At 56.4% G+C, this 17,252-nt stretch overlaps 3 protein-coding genes across 4 annotated transcripts; all 3 read right to left on the bottom strand.

The window, feature by feature from the left end:
* Positions 1 to 798: 798 nt before the first annotated feature.
* Positions 799 to 3,503, bottom strand: RNF227 (ring finger protein 227). Its single transcript, XM_059147223.1, has 2 exons — positions 2,923 to 3,503; positions 799 to 2,388 (listed from the first exon to the last, which is right to left on the bottom strand). The coding sequence occupies exons 1-2, from the start codon at positions 3,425 to 3,427 to the stop codon at positions 2,333 to 2,335; spliced, it is 561 nt and encodes a 186-aa protein (XP_059003206.1). The 5' UTR covers positions 3,428 to 3,503; the 3' UTR covers positions 799 to 2,332.
* A 4,121-nt stretch (positions 3,504 to 7,624) lies between these two features.
* On the bottom strand, positions 7,625 to 14,277 carry KCNAB3 (potassium voltage-gated channel subfamily A regulatory beta subunit 3). Of its 2 annotated transcripts, none has more exons than XM_059147928.1 (14): positions 13,852 to 14,277; positions 12,520 to 12,563; positions 12,396 to 12,433; positions 12,099 to 12,178; positions 10,872 to 10,916; positions 10,745 to 10,789; positions 10,448 to 10,491; positions 10,161 to 10,247; positions 9,800 to 9,885; positions 9,553 to 9,673; positions 9,375 to 9,469; positions 9,172 to 9,295; positions 8,902 to 8,990; positions 7,625 to 8,629 (listed from the first exon to the last, which is right to left on the bottom strand). In XM_059147928.1, the coding sequence occupies exons 1-14, from the start codon at positions 14,091 to 14,093 to the stop codon at positions 8,552 to 8,554; spliced, it is 1,218 nt and encodes a 405-aa protein (XP_059003911.1). In that variant the 5' UTR covers positions 14,094 to 14,277; the 3' UTR covers positions 7,625 to 8,551. The 2 variants fall into 2 exon arrangements, with proteins under 2 accessions (XP_059003911.1, XP_059003912.1); XM_059147929.1 differs by having other exon boundaries at positions 12,520 to 12,718; positions 13,852 to 13,961.
* A 1,195-nt stretch (positions 14,278 to 15,472) lies between these two features.
* On the bottom strand, positions 15,473 to 17,209 carry TRAPPC1 (trafficking protein particle complex subunit 1). The gene is made up of 5 exons (XM_059147931.1): positions 17,100 to 17,209; positions 16,890 to 16,988; positions 16,668 to 16,738; positions 16,168 to 16,306; positions 15,473 to 15,871 (listed from the first exon to the last, which is right to left on the bottom strand). The coding sequence occupies exons 2-5, from the start codon at positions 16,986 to 16,988 to the stop codon at positions 15,743 to 15,745; spliced, it is 438 nt and encodes a 145-aa protein (XP_059003914.1). The 5' UTR covers positions 17,100 to 17,209; the 3' UTR covers positions 15,473 to 15,742.
* Positions 17,210 to 17,252: the final 43 nt, after the last annotated feature.

Genomic DNA, 17,252 nt, shown 5'->3' with positions numbered 1-17,252 from the left:
TGTGTGCTCTGTTGTTTTTGAGTGCGGGACCTCTCTGGTGGGGGGAGGGGTAAGCAAAGACCCGGTATTGCTTTCTCATGTTCCGTGTCACCCGTCTTCTGCTGGTTTTTTTGATCTCGTGACTTCCTATTTTTTTTTTTTCCTTGGATCATCAACTGAAACTGAGGCTCCTTCTCCGGCCCCATCCCCCACACGAAGAGCCCGCTGGAGAGATGGAGGGTGAGCGCCAGGACGCCTATGGGGTCCTCAGGCCGAGAGCAGGGCCATGGCAGGGCTTACTGGGCAGAGGTGAAGCGAGAGGGTGCCTGGCAGGATCTAAACCGCCTCGCATTCATCCTCGCATTCATCCGTTTTGGAGCCTCTTTTTGCTTTCCAGTTGCCCAGTTCCCCCAGGAGTCAGCAGAGGTCAGTACAGCTCCACAGGTACAACCCCGAGTCTGCAGCAGAGCCCCCCCTTTTTAAAGAGTTGGGGGGGCGGGTCATCCTTGTAGATTTGAACTGCTAGTACCTTCCCGACACGTGCTCACTACCCCCACAGCTTCTTGGGTTGGGACCAGACACTTCGGTTTTGAGGCTAAATGCAATAAACCTGTATTGAGTACCCGCTCCCTGCCCCGAACGTCGGCAGCCACCAGTGACAGGGCAGTCACTGCTCTCTCTGCCCTCCCACCGCCAAACAAAGGCAGACATTCTGGAACAAGACCTGAGAGGGTGGGGGCTGCGCTCCGGGGAGCACTGAGAAGGGCCTCCCCCAAGAGGGAACACAGAAGCGGACTCGAGCACAAGAAGATGCCAAGATACGGTTATAAAAATGGAAGTTTATATTTCATAAATTCACATTTTTAACACAGGAAAATGTCACATAATAAATAAACTACACACACACAGACTTCTTCAGTAACAGAACGTCCCTTTACAACCTCCAGTGAAATTTTTATCCTTTATACCAACTGTTCCAAATATTGCCCCCACAGAAGGGGACGTCCTAGCAAGTCTAGGACCGCAGTCAGTGCCGCTGCGATGTTTACCTGCCTACACATCGCCCGGGGTTCTGGTTAAGGCTCAGTCTGAAGGGGAATCTGGAGATTTTGTAATTCCAGTGATGCGGCTGTGGCTCCCGCACTCTACTCTACTCTCCTAAGGTATTTATAGGATTTAAAAATAGAAAGCACCGGGTACAGGAGATGTCCAATTATGGGGCACAAGCTTAAAACTGCAAGATAAGGGGTGCCTGAGTGGGTTAAGCTTCAGACTCTGGATTTCAGCTCCGGTCACCGTGTCAGTCAGGATCATGAGCTCAAGTCCCAGGTCAGGCTCCGGGCTCAGTGGAGTGCCTGCCTGAGCGCCTTTCCCTCTCCTTCTGTCCTTCCTGCCCCCTCAAGTGCTTGCTTTAAAAAAAATTAAAAAATTAAAAAAAATTAATTGTAGGATACACATCTTTTTTCCAGTCGTGACCATATTCTCCATGTGATTGTAAAGATGACAGATAAATCAAAAAGATTAAAATGTGAGGGATGCCTGCGTGGCTCAGTTGCTTAGGCCACCGCCTTCAGCTCCGGTCATGGTCTCAGTGTCCGGGATCAAGTCCCACATCGGGCTCCTTGCTCAGCAGGGAGCCTGCTTCTCTCTCTGCCTGCCTGCTTGTGAGCGCTCTCTCTCTGACAAATACATAAATAAATAAAATCTTAAAAAAAAAAAAAAAAAGATTAAAATGTGATGCCTTTACCAAACGGCTTTCCTATCCCTGGTTGGCCCTAATTAGATGCCTCAGATGAATGCCCTTTGGACCCTGATACCTGCCCTCACAGGCTGAAGAGAGACTGAAATGAAGCGAGGCACAGAGGCATCTCAATAATTTTAGGAACACACTACCATTCTGGGCAGATGAGCATACCAGCCCTGGGGGGGAAAAATATTCTTTCTCAGCTAACATGCCATAGAAGTGACAGTAACAGGACACAAAAATCGACCTCTTCGCCCTAGCTTTTTAAAAAAAATTTAAAACCACTGACACAGAATTGCTAGAATGGGCCCAATTGTTCCAAATGGCCAGAGCTGCCCTGGACAAAAGCCATTCACAGCTAAGGACACATTCTCTGTCCTTCCCACGAGAATGCGGACCCGTCTCCACCATCCCGGGGCCTCTCCCCCGAGGACGCGAGCCTGGCCCAGTCAGTACACCGCGTTGCCGGGACCATTCTAGGGCGGCCCCTCCTGCCCTAGGCTTAACTCCTGCAAAAGCCAATCCCGGGACGGGCGCGCGGTGGCTTGGCCTCAACCCTGCACTCCAGCGCGCCTCGAGAATGCAGCGACCACCTTCCTTCCGCCGCGGTCACAGCGTGCAGGGGCTCATGCGAGCCAAGTCCTTAATCTCCGGACAGTACAGCACTGGGGGAAACGGGGAGGGTCAGTGTCAGCGGGAGGGTGCGGCCGGGCTGGCGATCCCGGGCGCCCCCACCCCAACCCCGGCAGCCTCCCCGGGACGATTCCTGGTGCCCGGCCACCCCTGTTACACGCCGCCCCCGGCGCCCGCAGCCCCCCGCAGCCCCCCCGACAGACCCACTCACCCTCCAGCCCCCCCAGCTTCCCAAGGCCATCCCGGGAGCCCCCTAACCCCGCCATCTCCCCCGGTGCCCCCTCACCGGCCCCCGCAGCCTCCCCCGGCGTTCCCGGGCATCCCCCCACCCCGCCTTCCCGGGAGTCCACTCACCTGTCCCCGGAGATCCCCCCACCCAGTCGCCTCCCAGGGTGCCCCCAACACCAGCCCCCCGAGACTCCCCCGTGACCCCGGGCACACCCACTCCGCCCCGGCGGCCGCACCTCACCCTCCGACCCCCGCAGCCTCCCGCGGCGATCCCGGACGCCTCCACACGCGCCCCCCACCCCCCCCCCAGCCCGGCGCCTCCCCCCGCGGCCCCTCACCGTTGCTAGGCAGCGGCCGCCGCCAGCGGCGCGCGGGCGCCAGCACCCGCTCCACCAGCCGCCGGAGCGCGCGCCAGCCCGCGCTCCTGGGTAACACCCCCTCCTCTCTCTGGTCTTCGTCCTCGGCGTCGCCGCCTCCCGGGACCGGGCCGCCCGCCTCATCCGGCTTGCGCTCCGCCCGCGCTCTGTCCTCCAGCCGCGACCACAAGTCTGGGTCCACTGAGACCTCCACTACCCCGCCGCGCGGGAGCGGCGTGGGCGCGCGGCAGAAGGGGCACGTGACGACGCGGCGCAGGCGCACCACGCGCGCGGCCGCCCCGCCGCCGTCGCCGCGCGCCGCCAGCTCGCGCAGGCAGGCGGTGCAGAGCGTGTGGCCGCAGCGGGCGCGCGCCGTCCCGGGCAGGCGGCGGGGCTCGCGGCCAGCGAGGTTGAAGGGCCGGTAGCAGATGGCGCAGTCCAGCTCGCCCCGCTCCGGGACGGACGGCACCCTCACCAGGAGCTGCATGGTACCCGCCGCGGGCTCGGCCGACGCAACGAGCCGGCCCTCCTCGCGCCCGGGTCGGCTCCTGGGGCGGGCGCCGCCGCCTCCCGCCCCTTTTAATAGCGAGAGCCCGCCCCGCCCCGCGAGGCGTCACGCCGCCGGCTGGTCGCTCCCAGCCGCGGCACGCGCGGGGGCGGCGGAGGCACGAAGCCGGGGATGCCAGCAACTGCTGAGCCGCATCAGCAGCTCCCAGCTGCGCGGCGGAGGACGGTGGGGGGCGCGCCGCCCCTCCCGCCCTCCGCGCCTTCCTTTGCCCCCGAACACCAAGCTGGCGCTCCCCCAGTCTGTGTGCAAATCTCCAGGACCCGGCAGCACCCCAGTCCTCGGCCGCCCACCGGTCAGGTCCCCTCAGCCCGCCTGGCCTGCTGGTTTAGTTGCGCCCTCTCCATTCACAGCCCCACCCAGACAGGCCATCAGAGCCGATGGCACTGCCTGTTCTGCCCATCTTCATGGGCTCCTGGACACTGGCACGGAGGCAGCCCTCAACTTGCTGTATTATACGCGCCCTCCTTGGCTTCTCGTAAGGCCAACTTCCCAGACTCATTCTCAAACTGCTCGCCTCTCAGCTGACATCTCAGTCTACGTAGACACCTGGATGCAGGATCCTAGATGGGCCTCCTCCCAGGAATGCTGGGAATCCTTTCCTTCCGGAGTAGCCAGGCCTGGACACCCACACACCATGATGGTTTCAGCAAAGCAGCCCAGTTTGAGCTCTGACTCAGGGTGTGATTTGCCCCACGAGTAAACAGGACATAACACACAGCCTACGCTGCCTCGTGGTACCACGCCCACCTCCGACTGCCTCCCCACCCTCCTCTCCCGGACCTGCCGCCCAGGTTCTGTTGTGAAGATAGTAGGGCAGATTCTATGGCCGGCTGGCTTGAGGACAGATTCTAGCCTCCAGCATCGGGGGTTGTGACAGCCCAAGCAAGTGACCTAACTTCTCTGGGCCGGTTGGTTTCCTCATCTGGACAGTGTGGGTATTAATGGTATTGAATGAGCAAAGTGCTTAGAACAGGGCCTGGCCCACAGAAAACAGAGCGTGCTCCCTGCTTTTATCCTGTGCCCCCAGTGTACATTGCGTTTTCTCAGTACCCAATGTTGGCAACACCCATCTCTCGGTCAGTACAAGGTGGGCTTCTCTACGCACATGGTATGGACTGGCTTTAACAAGCAGTGGGAGCTGGTTTTGTTCTTTAACTAGATTGCCACAGACCTGACAGACACTCTCTTGCAAGGAGGTATACCATTATCTGCTAGCAAATAGTTCAGAACTTCTGAGTTGTAATTTCTTCACGGTCACGTGGGGGAAGCTATCGACTTATGCCAACGATGCTCTTATGCCAACCAAACTCTTTGGCAACTTCTCTTTGGGATGTTGTTCAGAGGTCTCCTCAGATCTTGTATTTACTTATTTTAAGATTATTTATTTGAGAGGGAGAGAGAGAGAATGAGCAGGGGGAGGAGCAGAGGGAGACGGAGACTCCCCACTGAGCAGGGAGCCTGACTCAGGGCTTGATCCCTTGACCTTGAAACATGAGACTATGACCTGAGCCAAAGACAGACCCTTAACCAACTGCGCCACTCAGGCACCCTGCATCTTTTGATATCTTTGGTAGAGGATTACATCTTAAACTTTTAGGGTAGATGTGTTATATAAATGTTCTACCCAAAATGTTTTGACAGTCAGAGCCTCTCTAAGTTCCAGACCTTCCTTTCTTGCTTGTCTTCAGAAACCCAAAGTGATGATCTCTCTGTCCCAAGTCCTCACTTCCTCTAGTGCTTCCCACGTCTTTCTTTACCCAGCTCCAGAAACCAAAGTGTCATCCTTAACCACCTCCTCCCCGCTGCTGTCACCTTCCTTTACCAACTTCTCAGCAAGCCCTGTTCATTTTGCCTCCTAAATGTCTCCTTGCTCTGCCAACTTTTCTCCACCCACAGCACACCACCCCGGTCCAGGCTGCCATCATCTCTTGCTCAGACCCTGGCAGGACCCTCTTCCCAAGATCACCAGTGACCTTTCCAGATCTGAAGCCTAACCAGGTCTTACCACACATCATTTCCATTCCCGTTTAGAATCTTTCAATGTGGTGATAGTTCAGTTCAGTAGCCCCAAATTCCTATGCCATGTGATTTTGCTGCTTCTCCCAGCAAAAATTGGGGTCTGTTTCCCTATCCCTGGAATCTGGGCTCAGCTCATGACTTCCTGTGACTAACAGAATATGGCAGAAGCGATGTTGTGTGAGTTCTGGGGCACAGTCCATTGGAGGCCTTGCAGCTTCTGCCTTCATCCCTTGGGATCCCAGCCCTGAGTCTGTTATGTAAGGAAATTTACTAGCAGATGAGGCTGCATGGAGAGCTGAGACGTCCCAGCCAATGGCCAGATGTAGCAATGAGGCCAGCTGATGTTCTCACACAGCTGACCTGCCAGCTCAGTCCAGCCACACGAGTGAGCCCAGGTGCAAAGAGCAGAGGGCCCAGCCAAACCACAGAATAATGGGGGGAAAAATAAAGTTTTAAAAAGTTGTCTCTGGCCACTAAATTTGGGGGAGGGGTGATTTGTATGTATCACTGAATAACCGATAGGAACAGCTTCCTGGTGCCCTTAGGATGAAGAAAATATTCCAAAGTGCCCGATGTGGTCTTGTATGTTCTGAACTACCCAAGTCTCCCATTCTGCTTCCATCCGCTCTTGGCACCCTCTAGCTCTGGAGACCTTTGGCGTGCATGTTCCCTTCTGCATGCTTATCCTAGCCCTCTTGCTTTCACCTGCTGACCCTTCACCGCTGAGCACGGCCTCACCTTGTCAGATGCCACTGTAGACTCTGGAAGTGGCCCACACCTGCCTCTGGACTTTGGACAACTTGTGTTTGTTTGCTGGCTATTCGTTGCTTTCTCCCATCCATAAACTCCGCAAAGGTGTTATGAGTCTGGTTTTGCTCACCACTGTATCCCTGTATCATAGTGGGACTCAGTAGCTAAATACTTGTTAAGTTAATGAATGAAGTCGATGACAAATACGGTAAATGTGTGACGATGGATGAAGGAAGGTCTCTTATGAGGACTTTCCAAACAGCCCCTGAAGGTAATTCCTAAAAGGACTTTTTTTTTTTTTAATGTTTTGAGCAAGGGGGGAGACATTTCTATTGAAATGAAAGAGGAGTCCTCCAAAGTAACCATTTAAGGAGAATACTATTTTGAATTTATGAATTCTTGTATGTTTATTACAGAATAACTAATCATGGTTTAGTCATCCATTGTGCCTGGTTGTTTCCTCCACAGTCTTCCAAAATGAGTGGGAGATGTTAGGAGTGGATGTAAGTATTCATTAGTTGATCTGGTTGGTTGCTAGCCAGCAAATCGCAGGCTGCTGACTTTTCTCTTTTTGGAAATTGGTTTTATGCTGCTCTCTCAGCTTCAGGATCGAGGAAGGGGTGAGGATGGGTAGAAGGGAGATGGGGAGGTTGTAATTTAAGGAAGGCAGAGAGCATCCTCTCCTGTCTTGTGATCTCTAAGGGGTGTAACTTTCCACCCACTTTGTGTCCCAGGGAAATCAGAGTCCTTTGGGGGAAGACTAAGGGTCGTTTCTGACATGATCGCATTGGAGTCTGCTTTTCTGCCGCCCTGAAAGCTGATTTTTCACTAGTTTCCCTTTTTCCTTTATGATAATTCCCTCCCTCCATGTCATCTCCACCATAGGCCAGTTTTCATCTTACCTCTCCCTCACCAAATCCCAACGCTCCAACCTCAGCTCAGCCCCTCTCATTCAGCCACAACGAAAGAGTTCCAGAGAGTTCCTCAGCATTTGTGTGGGTATCAGAAGGGAGATGAGAAGTATAGGACGAGAAGGGTGGCTAATGCAACTTTAAACAAAACAAAGACAAGGGTGTCAGAGGGAGGAGCAGCAAAACTATGAAGCCAGATCTCTGGGCTCTGAGGGGTGTGGTGACTCCAGGAAGGAAGAAAGCTGGGGACCAGGGACTGGGGTATGCGGGACCTGGGTCCTCAGCGAGGGCAGTGGCTGGCAGTGACTAGCAGCATGATGCCTTGGTCCGCAGAGAGAAAGCTCCCGCTGTAGCTAATGGCAGGGAGCTAGACAAGGGCTGGTCATCAGAGACAGAGGTCCTACCCTCCCAACCCTGCAATTTCAGACACCAGCAGTGAGGGCCAAGCTGAGATTTTATTTACAGTTCCCTGGGAAAAGTCTTACAGAAGAAAGGCCAGCATTATTGCTTTAAGATTATTGCCAGGAGGAAGACTGCAGTCCTCCACTGCTAGGTAGGAAATCCTGCTACAGGCTAGAAAGTCTCTCCCCAGACATGACCATCCTAGCCCCAGGTCTCCGCTGTGACCCAAAGGCTGTCACCATGTCCTGCAAAGCACAGCCCAACTTTTCCCCAGGGCCATCCCCACTGCTTTGCCAGCACACTTCCCTTTACCTGCGTCAGGGCTGTCACTGCACATCTCCTCCTCCCCACCGCCCCTCTTCTTTGCAAGAACAAAGTACTGACACTCGTGCTCAATTTAAGCGCCCCCCCCCCACCTCCGCTGGGAGGCAGGGTCCTCAACGATCAGCATTTACTTCCCGCCAGGACCAGCCTGGCTTCCTTTGTACCGAGTAACGCAAGAGCCCCGGTTCCTTTGTCCCAGCGGGAGTCGCGACTCGCTTCTTAGGTTATTACCCCTCGATGACAGCTCCAGGGCCACTTTTGAGGTAATTGGCATGTTTCCTGGATCTGCCCTGTTTTTTTGTTTTCCCCTGGGTCTCGGCGATTAGGGGAAGAAGAGAAGGGAGCGAAACCAAGGGGGCAGAGAGGGGACGGCCCGGTGGTTCATGCCCGGGATTAGCAAGAGGGCCCGGCGGAGCGCATCGAGGAGGGCGGCGCACTACTTTCCCTCTCGAGCCCCACTTGCGGAAGGATATGGCTTTGTTCATGCGCATCGCTACTCGAAGCTGGGACTCGTTCGGGGGCGGGGCCTTCCTGGCAGCGGCCGCGGCGTGGAGGGATCCGGGGCGGGAGGCAGCGGCGGGAGGCGGTCCTCGGCGGGTGCGGCGGCCCCGGTGCGGGTGCCTGCGCCCTCGACCGACTACTTCTTGGAATGCGGCTTGTTCCCCAGGAGCCCGTCTATCTCCATCACCGTCTGCGGGGTCAGCTGGCTCAGAACCTGGAGAGGAAGGCAGTGGGGTGCGGGCACGTGCTGGCTCCCCGAAGAAGGGCTAGGGGTGTGCGAGGCAGGGGCAGGGAGGTTTGGGGAGCAGCGCCGCGGGGCCAGGTGGCGGGAAAAGAACCTTGCCTTGTGGCCCCGGACCTGTCCTCTGCGGAGGGAGAGGCCTTTGTAGTGACTGACCTCCCCAGCCCATTCCGGAGTGGACAGCGAGGACATGACTTCCGGGGAAGGGGACAGAGATGGGCTCCGCCTCTGAGTCCCCAGCTCACCTGCAGGGCTCCCAGGTGTTCCATCAGCTGCTCTGCACTTGACACCCCCAGGAGGACTGAGCTGACACCCTCGCTGCGGAGACACCATGCTGGGGCCAGAGGAGAGAAGAAAGAGAACTGATGGCAACAGCCACCGTTCAGCACCCACACTTGAGGAGTGTCTCTGAGGAAGAGGTCCTCCCTAGGGGCAAACCAGTCTTGGTTTTGGGGGTGTCTTGGCAGGAGGTGAGGCCCCCCCACTCGCAGGTCCCAGGGCTGGTGGTGTCTCACCAATAGCCAGCTGGGCCACTGTGCAGCCCAGCTGGTGAGCGATGGGAAGAAGGTCCATGACTTTGGCTTGTTGCTGCTTCTTGCCACCCTCACTCTGCACCTTGTCCTTGAGCCACTGGTAGCCCTGGAGGCCAAGGAGAATGAGCACCATCCGGAGCGGCCCAGATGGCCCAGTCCTGCCATCCCGAGCCCCTAGATCTCACCTTGACAGTGGCCCTGCAGGTATCTGGGACTCGCCCATCATACTTGCTAGTGATGAGGCCACAAGCCAGAGGGGACCAAGTGACTGATCCAACACCTAAGGGCAAGAGGATTGGATGTGGGGACAGGGACCTAGGTGATGGATAGGCCCAGGGAAAGGTAGGGTGGGGGGCTGCGAACCAATTTTGTGGTAGAGCTCCGGCAGCTGCGTCTCCACCTTCTCCCTCTGGAACAGGTGGTGCTCAGCTTGCTCACACACTGGGGGGATCAGATTGAACTGTCTAGCCATGGAGTAGGCCTCCTGGGTTGGGGCAGGGAAGAGATGGGGGTCAGAGCACTCTTCCCCACTCTCTTCCACTGCCCCTCCTCCAGTAGAGTGGGTTTTGGGGTGGCCATGTGAAAGGGGGAAGTGGGGTGGCACACTCACCATGATTTCCGCAGCTCCCCACCGGGATGTCCCCCAATAGAGGGCCAGGCCCTGGTTAATGACATAGGTCATGGCTCGCACAATCTCTAGGCACACGGGAGAGAGAGAACCTCCCTGTCAGGCCCCTGGCATCTAGGGCTCCAGATCTGTGCACCTTGGCTGGCCCCACCAAGACCCTGGGCATCTCTATTTAATCAGAGAGATGGGGATCTGCTGTTCACCTCCCTCCCTGCCCAAGAGCGGGGGTCTGAGCCCCCCACCGTGGAGCTTGGGAGGCCTCCTGAGCAGAGGCTGGCTTCCTGCTGAGAGTTTGAGGAAGTGCTATTTTGAAGGATGGTTGGGGTGGGGGTTCTGCTTTTACCCTCCATGGGACTGTTGGGGTCTGAGCGGTTGGCGAAGACGATGTCCACGTATCCCAACTGGAGGCGCTCCAGGGATCCTTGCAAGCCTGGGGCAGGGGCGGGGGTAGGGTGGGGGGGAAGGTAAGTGCTTCAGCCTCCCTTTGCTCAGGATTCAGACATTACCCTCTTGCCACAGCCGCCTAACTCCCAGCTCCCCATGCACAGCCTCCAACTCAAAGTTTCAGAGAACGTTCCCAACTCTTCTGGCTTCTGTATGCAGCCGCTCTTCCCAGCCCCGAACTCTCACCCTCGATAATGTGTTTGCGGCTCAGGCCTCGCTCGGTTTCTGCCCTGCAGGAAAAGGGAAGTCAAAGATGAGGCGTGACAAAGACAGGAGCAGAGATGGCCTGGCACCACGAGGGACTGGGATTGCACAGGTCCCCAGGGGCAGGCTGCGGATCTGGGGTGACATCCAAACCCCCGAGGGACTTGGATTGCACGGGTCCCCCAGGGGCAGGCTGCGGATCTGGGGTGACGGCCAAACCCCACCTCTCTTCACACATTTTCTATAGCTCTCCCCAAATAGAGTGTGGCAGCCACTTACTGTCCTCCCCAAAAAATCTTGGTGGTGATGACATAGCTTGATCTCCTGGAAAAAGACAAAAAGAAAGAAGCAAGAAAAGGGATTTGGGATGAGCACTTCCCTGGCAGCCCCTCAAACCCAGACTCACCTCCATCCTTTGCTCTTAAGGATGTTCCCGAGGGTTCTTTCAGCCCTGGAAGGAAGATCATGTCAGAAACACCGACCTTTCCAAGATGGCTCAGTTCCTTCCCCTCCCCCCCACTTTTCCCTTCTACCCATTTCCTTTCTGGTAAAGCAGACCATAGACCACGAGCTCATTAGGCTGTCAACCCCATCGTGGACAAAATAAGAAGGGCTCCCAGCACTTGGGATGTGGTCATGTACTTTTCATTCATTCAGCAAGAATCAGCTGTGCATCAACTGTTGCCAAGCTCTGTTCCAGGTGTCGAAGGGATAGAATGTGAGGGGACAGGGACAGCCTAGGGAAGCGGGGAGGACACCTTGTTGTCTGTTCCCACCATCTGCATTGCCCTCCCCCTTCTTTGAGTCTCTGCAAAATCCCATCTTCCAAAGCTCAGCTTGGATTCTGATTCATTTTACTGAAAATGTTCTCTGATTGCTGGTCTGTGCTCAGCCCTTCCTGTCACCTTCCATAGCTCCTACTGGCTCAATCCTTTGGCACTTAATTATGCACTAGCCTGTGACAGGTCTTAATTTGTTACATCTGATGGTTACCGAAGTTTCCCTGTTACTTAACCTCTCATCTCTCCCTGTGTTTTCGGTTTGCTTGACCATTTTGACCGTGAGTTTTGGGAGGGCATGTTGTCATCCCACGAGCGGTGCCTGCTCTGGGCTAGGCTCTGCGTAGGGACATAGGTGACTTGGACAAGTTCCATGGAAGGAGGAGCTTCCCAGTTGAGCAGCAAACACGGCTACATAAACCAGTAACTGACAGCTGATGGGTCAGAAGCCAGTATAAGTGCTTTGGGAGCCGAGGTGGGTGCTGACCAATTTGGGGAGCTGGGCAAAGGCTTTTTGGAGGAGCTGACATCTGGCCAAGTCTTGAAGATGAGCAGCAAAGTGTGGCAGATGGGAGAAGACGTGGGGGAAGGTCTTCCTAGGTTTTGGCTAGGTTTGACAGGACCCAGCGTGAAGCCATGGGTACGTGTTGGCTTTATTTTATTTGGACTGTCCAGGACACCCTCTGTGCTCTACACTGAAGAGGGACTAATGTTGAGACTACAATTCCCATAGTGCATCGGGAGCCCATTGGCTGGAAGATTGGAACTTAGTGTTCATGGAGTTCCCAGGGTTCCCTAGAGGGAAATAAGAAGCCCCCGATGTTCTCACTTGGCTCCTTTACCCCAGTCCTTACTTCCCCGCTGCGTAGACTTCAGCCGTGTCAAACAGGTTTACACCGTGCTCATAGGCCACTGTCAGCACGTCCTCTGCCGTCTAGGGAGGTGACAGAAAGAGATGAAGGTCAACGGCTGTGGCCCTCATAGAGCTCCCTCTGTGCCCAGCCCCACTGCTCCTCTGCCCCAGCCCCAGCCTCCAGCCTCGGGCCCACCATTCCCCATGCTTGTCGTCCAAACCTCTCTCCAAGTCCACTCCCCTCTTCTCTGGTCCCCTCCCACCTCCTCACCCTGCTTCTAGGGCCCATCACTCATACCTCATCCGATATTTGAGAACCAAACGTGACCCAGGTGCCTGCGAGAGAGAAGCCAGGCATGGGACCACAGTGGGCGGCAAGGCACGAATGCCCCCTCCCATCATTCCTCTGCTGTCTGACTCACCTAGGCCAAGACAGGACACCCGCAGACCAGACTTGCCTAGGTTCCTGCAGGATACAGAAGCAGCAGGAAGGGGTGGAGCCTCCATTAAGGACAGAGACCATCAGCCCCCAGCTCCTCTCCTTCCAGAATCAGAAGCCCTCAGGTAGCTCAGTCCAAAGAACTAGGCCCAGTGGGCCCACCGAGCTGGGCAGGGCTCCGCCTGGAGCGTAAGTGAACGAGTAAATGACTCTAGAGACAACATCCGGAGCCTCTCTTGCTTCCTGGTTTGTGTTTCTCCTGGTGGGATCTCGTCTGTGTTTGCGTCATCTCTGGGATGTGTGCAGTTTGGGGCTGGGAGGAACGTGACAGGCTGATGGGGATGAGTTTGTGGAAACAGACCCGCAGATAAAGAGGGCTATACTGAGGGGCAGACACTACGGTGCAAAGGGGTAAACCAAGTGAGGCTCAGGCACTCAGGCAGGCAGGGGTCCTTGGGCAGGGTAGGTGCATGGGCCCCCCAAACACAGGTAGGACACCTGGGTGGGGAGTGTGACAGGAAAGGCCAGTTGTCCCTCTTCCTCCGTTGGCTCCCTCCACTCCTGTGGGCTTGTGGTGTCTGCCTCTCACCCAGACAGCCCCCTCCTCCTAAGGCCGCCTCACCCAGGTCGTTGGCTTAGCTTCTCAATCAGAGCCAACACGTGGAGGAGATCAGATGAGCGACCTCTGCTCACTACCAGGCAGGAGCCCCTCCCTTCTTCCCCTATGCAAGTTCTGAGAGCCCAGCAGTTCTCTGAGAAAGTCCGCTACAATCCCATCTACTTTCTCCACCAGGACCCCGTCTGTCCTCAGCATGGGGCTGAGAAATGTGGTCCACACTTCCAAGAGCCCCAGTGCCCTCCCCACCAAGAAAGGTTGCAGGATACCCGGCCCTTGGGGCAGGTGAGGGCAGTATCTGGGTCAGGCATCCTGAGAGGGCCAGAGTGAGAAGCTGTTTCCTACCCCACCCCCTTCCCAGGACATCTACCCAAGGACACGCCATCCCAGAGGGGGCCCAGCCTGGAGATTCCTGCATCCCTGGCCCTCCTGGGGATAAGGAGACAAGCTCAGGATCATCACCTGGCTCTGACAGGACGGGTCAACCTTGGTAAAGTTAATTTTCTCCTAGTCAGGGGTATCGTCAGAGACAAAGAGAAGGACTAAGTAAGGGAGCGCCCCGGTGATGGGAGGAAGAGATGGAATGAGCTGGGTGGGACCTTCTTAGCGAAGACTGAGGGGGTCCTAGCGGCATCCCAGGAAGCCTAAGTGGTTAGGAAAGGGGAGCAGATGGGGTGGGCTGCTCGGCCACCCCCATACCTGTATTTCATGCCAGTGCCTCTGCCGGTGCTCTCTCGGAGGGCCCCAGCGGGCGCTGGGGGTCGGGGGACCAGTGCGGCCCGGGCCTTGGGGCCCGACCCTCCTCCCCCCGGAGGATTCCCATGCCCCCCGCCGACCGGCCCGCCATTACCGCCCCCGGGGCCCGGCCGGGGTCCACACAGACGGTCCTCACTGCTCCGGCTGCGAAGGTTCTGCTCGGTACACGCAATAGACACCTGCATGCCAGCTGGCCGGGGCGGGGGAGGGGGCTCCGAGGGGGCGGGAGGAGTTGGGAACCGGGAAGCCCGGGCGCGGACGGCGGGGGGTGTAGTGGCGCGAGTCCTGGGAGAGCGGGAAGGCAGGATCCGCCAGGCAGGATCGGGCCCGCGGGGGCGGGTTGCTGGAGGTCGCGGGGTTTGCTGCGGGAGGTGGCACGAGGGCAGATATTCGGATACGGGGTCCCTGGAGCGGAGAGGAGGAGGGGAAATGGGTGAGGGTAAAGGTCGAGGGCAGTCCTCGGAGATAGGGACCTAGGGACTAGGGGCGGTGGTGGAAGAGAGATGCCACCTCAGCCCAAACCGCAGCGGAACCGCTAGGCTCCCAGCAGCGTCGGCAGCGGGCCCAAATAATCAACATGCAGACACCGCCCCCTCATCTGAATAAAACCGCCCGCCTCCCAGCCAAACCCGCCGCTCATCTGCATAAGCTCCGCCTTCGAAAGCTCCGCAGTATGGATATTCTGTGTGCACCGAGAAGCCGGGAGGACGGAACCCGGGAGGGTGGTTATCATACCCGCTGGGACCCCCAGCAGGTCCGTCTTCCTCCAGCAACGTGGTTTTCAGGTGGGGGATGATTTTGTCCCCTAGGGGTCACGAGGCAAGGTTTGGCGACATTTTTGACTGTCGTGACTAGGACTGGGGGGGGAGGGTGGAGCTGTGCTATCAGCAGCTTGAGTGAGGGCCAGGACAAAACGCAGGACAGCTCCCCCTGCCCCCAAATTGTCAGTGCAGACGGTCCCTAGTTATGGTTTGACTTACAATTTTTTTTTTTTTTTATCTTTTTGATGGTGCCCCAAAGCAACAAACATTCAGTAAAACTGTGCTTTGAGCTTTGACCTTTTCCTGGGCTGATAATATATTGCATGATACCTCCTGATGCTGGGCAGTGGCAGGGAGAGTCTTGGACCCACTCGGCCCCTGGATCCCAAGTGTAAACCATCCATACACTTAACAACCATACTGTTGTCGTTGTTTGACTCTCAGTACAGTATTCAATAAATCACATGACATATTCAACACTTTATTGTAAAATGGGCTTTATATTAGATGATTTTGCCCAACCGTGGACTAATGTAAGTATTCTGAACACATTTAAGATAGGCCAGGCTAAGCTATGATGTTTGCTAGAGGAGGTGAATTAAAAGCATCCTTGACTTATATTTTCAACTCATGATGGACGTAAGCCCATTGTGAGTGGAGTGAGATCTGTCATTGTTGAGATGCCCATGGACAAAGCCTCTTTACAGGCTCACAGTATGGGGCCACCCTGGTTCATGCCTTCCTGAGTGGGGCAGGACCCTGACGGACCAACCAAACCGACAAACTGACACGCTTAGGCTGCAGAGGGTGACAAAAAATTTATTCTGTACGTTTGCAGCATCAGGTAGGGGATAAAACTGGAGAGGGCCTGGTTTGGAGGTGTAGGGATTCCTGGAGGCTTCCTTCCTTGGACCAGGAGGGCACGAGGGCAGGCTTTACACTGTTGCCCTGGGAGGGCTGTTGTGGAACAGCAGGTGGTAGAGGGGCACACAGTGGGACCTTCATATAAAACAGGTTAGGAAGGGGCCCAGGAAGATAGGGATTCTCCTGGGGGGTGAGGTAGGGTGCTTCCTTCAGCCAGCGCGGGCAGAGAAGAAAGGCAGAGAGCGGACGTAGGAGTCCAGCCGGGACCGGAAGAGCTCACTTTGCACAGTTTGGCCCAGTGGGCACAGGGGGTTCTTCACCACCAGCTCCACATATAGCTATGGAGGGGAAGGATGTTAGAGCCAGGCTTCAGATCCTTCTTGTTTCCAACCCCAAAACCTAATGGGATCTCAGGGCTGTGCGAATGCACAAGCACTGAGGGCTGGGACGCAAGCCTCCCGGAGAAGAAAGTGTTTCAGGACCTAAAGAGTCTTGAGAAAACTCTTGACTTCAACAGAGCTACAGCACAGTAAGGTTAGGGCAGGGAAGCTCAAGGAATCTTGAGGCTTAACTAAGTGGCCATGGCTGTTGAGGAGCTTTAGAGGAGGGAAGGGTCCCCGGGGCTGGCACTGACCGCACTGTAGATATGATGCAGCACATCCCGGATGGGTCCAACGCCCAAGTCAGTATTCATGACAACCTTGATCCCAGTGGGCGTCTCGTAGTAATGGAGCTTGTAACGGCTAGTTTGGAAGGCCAGGAAGCCATCCTTCCTGCAGAGATGGGAGGACGTTAAGGAGTGGGAGCATAATCTCTACCAAGAGATACTTCTGATCCTGTCTAGGTCGACTCCCTAAACATCATTGTTCATAGCAGGCTGATTTAGTAAAGACACCTCCCACCTTCACTCCTCAATTTAGCCCCCCCACCCAACCTCTCTACCTTCAGATCTTCCCCCCTGCCTCTCAGACCAGCTCTGGGTCCAGACTCAGCCTCTTTCTCTCCCTCCCCTCTCCCTCTGTCTCCTTCCCCTCTCCTGGGGGCCAATGTCTCTTCCACTCCACAAAATCTCCCCCGCCCCCCAAATTCCCAAGGCTAGCCCTCCTTCCCTCAGCATCCCCTCTGACAGCATACATGTCTAGCGGGGACATCTTGCTGACAAAGGAGCGGATAGAGAAAAGCATCCCATACATCAGCTTGTACTCCTGGAGGGAGAAGGACAGAGTTAGCTCTCGGTTGTTGAAGGAGACGGGATAGGGGTGGGAACCAGATGGGGTTTGGAGAGGAAGGGCTGGGCTGAGACTATGTGCGTTTGGAGATGCGAGGTCACCCGGATTGCGCGGGGCCTCTCGTCACCTCCTCTTTGGGGATCCCCGCTTGCTTCTTGCGGTGCCACTCGCTGTAATGAAGGCACACTCCATTCCGGTCAAACAGGTACAGGTTGTGAACAGTCATCTGCAGGGCAGAGAGTGTAAGGCTCGCTCCGAGACCGCCCACACTCCGAGGGCTCCAGTTCCCGATCCCCGACTCCCCCCAACCCGGCGGGAACCCCTCCCCCGGACTCACCGGAACTGCTCCTGGTGCCCGTCACAAGACACTTCCGGTTTCCGCGGAGTCCCGCCCCACCGGCTCCTCAAACCTCAATGGTGAGGCCATAGCTCCGCCCCATGCCTCCCTCAGCCAATCCGTGCCGCCGGACGCCGCGCACGCTCATCTAGG

Source organism: Mustela lutreola, chromosome 15 (assembly GCF_030435805.1).
Source record: "Mustela lutreola isolate mMusLut2 chromosome 15, mMusLut2.pri, whole genome shotgun sequence".
In the NCBI taxonomy this organism is placed as follows: domain Eukaryota; kingdom Metazoa; phylum Chordata; class Mammalia; order Carnivora; family Mustelidae; genus Mustela; species Mustela lutreola.
Note: the sequence above shows the minus strand (reverse complement) of the source record. Positions and strands in the feature narration are given on the sequence as shown.

Bases quoted from the DNA above. Each gene is read 5' to 3' on its own strand.
- TRAPPC1 (XM_059147931.1), bottom strand. From the start codon at position 16,988: ATGACTGTTCACAACCTGTACCTGTTTGACCGGAATGGAGTGTGCCTT. The intron at 16,739-16,889 runs GTGACGAGAGGC...TTCTCCCTCCAG, and splicing joins CGGGGATCCCCAAAGAGGAG to GAGTACAAGCTGATGTATGG. The intron at 16,307-16,667 runs GTATGCTGTCAG...CCATCTCTGCAG, and splicing joins AAGATGTCCCCGCTAGACAT to GAAGGATGGCTTCCTGGCCT.
- KCNAB3 (XM_059147928.1), bottom strand. From the start codon at position 14,093: ATGCAGGTGTCTATTGCGTGTACCGAGCAGAACCTTCGCAGCCGGAGC. The intron at 9,886-10,160 runs GTAAAAGCAGAA...CCGTGTGCCTAG, and splicing joins CCCCAACAGTCCCATGGAGG to AGATTGTGCGAGCCATGACC. The intron at 9,674-9,799 runs GTGAGTGTGCCA...GCCCCAACCCAG, and splicing joins GGGGAGCTGCGGAAATCATG to GAGGCCTACTCCATGGCTAG.
- RNF227 (XM_059147223.1), bottom strand. From the start codon at position 3,427: ATGCAGCTCCTGGTGAGGGTGCCGTCCGTCCCGGAGCGGGGCGAGCTG. The intron at 2,389-2,922 runs GTGAGGGGCCGC...CGTTTCCCCCAG, and splicing joins GCGGCCGCTGCCTAGCAACG to TGCTGTACTGTCCGGAGATT.